Here is a 1073-nt window from a genome sequence, read left to right on the forward strand (position 1 = left end):
GGAAATGAGGGGAGTGTTCATACAAGCACCGCCTATCACATCCGACGACGTGGAAGTTGTCAAACCTCAAGAAGCAGAAGTGTCCACACAATGTGTGACAATGCTGGCTCTATCTAGATGTCACGGAAGACCGCCTAGCTAGACAAAATGAGTGAATGCTTAAATGATAAATGATGAGGGCTTTAGTACATCCTACCGATCCATTAAGCACATCGCATATTGACAGATGACAGGTGAGTTCTATTTAGCGGTCCAAAAGTGGATTTCAGGCCACTGCAACTTCCAAATCGCATAAAGCACCACCTGTCACCATGGCATCTTCTCAAACGCGTCCACGGCACTTTTTGTTTAGGCCTTTTCAAAGCCCATGGAGGGCCAGTATGAGTCATTTGGCAGATGTCAATACTACTGGCTTTTAAGTACCAAGGCGAGGGGGTTATTTTCATTTCACTTGTCATTGTCAACTTGCCCGGACAACTTGGAGACCATTTTTTGTACAGGTGTGAGACTAGACATATTTTAGCAGTAAAACAATTGAGAGAATGAGAGGGAGAAACTACTTTGTCTTAATTTTTTTCACGATAACTTTCATCCGAAATGACTAAAATTACATTACTTTTTGAGTTGATTCACTGGAAGCTAGAATTCGCACATATTTACTAAAATAAAAGTTACAAATGAAGGAGCGGCTATTTGACTTCAATGATGGTTGTGCTCACACCTGTCAAATTGCCAATGACAAATAAGAATGGCACCACACCCACATCACCTCGGTGCCATATTCAACCTTGGAAAATTTTACAATTCACTTTAACAACTAGGAGGTCAAGGCACAGATAACATCAAAATGATGAGTTTTTTTTGCTTAAATGGAAGGGGAGTTAAACAATGGGAAAATTAAGGTGCAGCAGCCACGAAGCCACTTCGAGACAGAAGGGAGAGGAGAGAATAGATAGCAAATAGGATTTGAGGGAAGGGCAGTAAAGTTAAGCCGACAAAGAGGATGCGTAGCAAGGACTCTCTAATGCGTTCCCTCTACGGTCTTCCCGCAGCATCGCATTTCCACCTCATGT

At 42.3% G+C, this 1073-nt stretch overlaps 1 protein-coding gene across 1 annotated transcript; it reads left to right on the forward strand. All coding sequences in view use genetic code 11, as the record gives it.

The window, feature by feature from the left end:
* Positions 1 to 4: 4 nt before the first annotated feature.
* Positions 5 to 138, forward strand: EGR_08385 (hypothetical protein; the record flags this gene model as incomplete). The annotated part of the gene is made up of 2 exons (XM_024497634.1): positions 5 to 79; positions 118 to 138. The coding sequence occupies 2 exons, from the start codon at positions 5 to 7 to the stop codon at positions 136 to 138; spliced, it is 96 nt and encodes a 31-aa protein (XP_024347938.1).
* Positions 139 to 1073: the final 935 nt, after the last annotated feature.

This window comes from Echinococcus granulosus, assembly GCF_000524195.1.
Source record: "Echinococcus granulosus chromosome Unknown EG_S00105, whole genome shotgun sequence".
Classification (NCBI taxonomy): Eukaryota; Metazoa; Platyhelminthes; class Cestoda; order Cyclophyllidea; family Taeniidae; genus Echinococcus; species Echinococcus granulosus.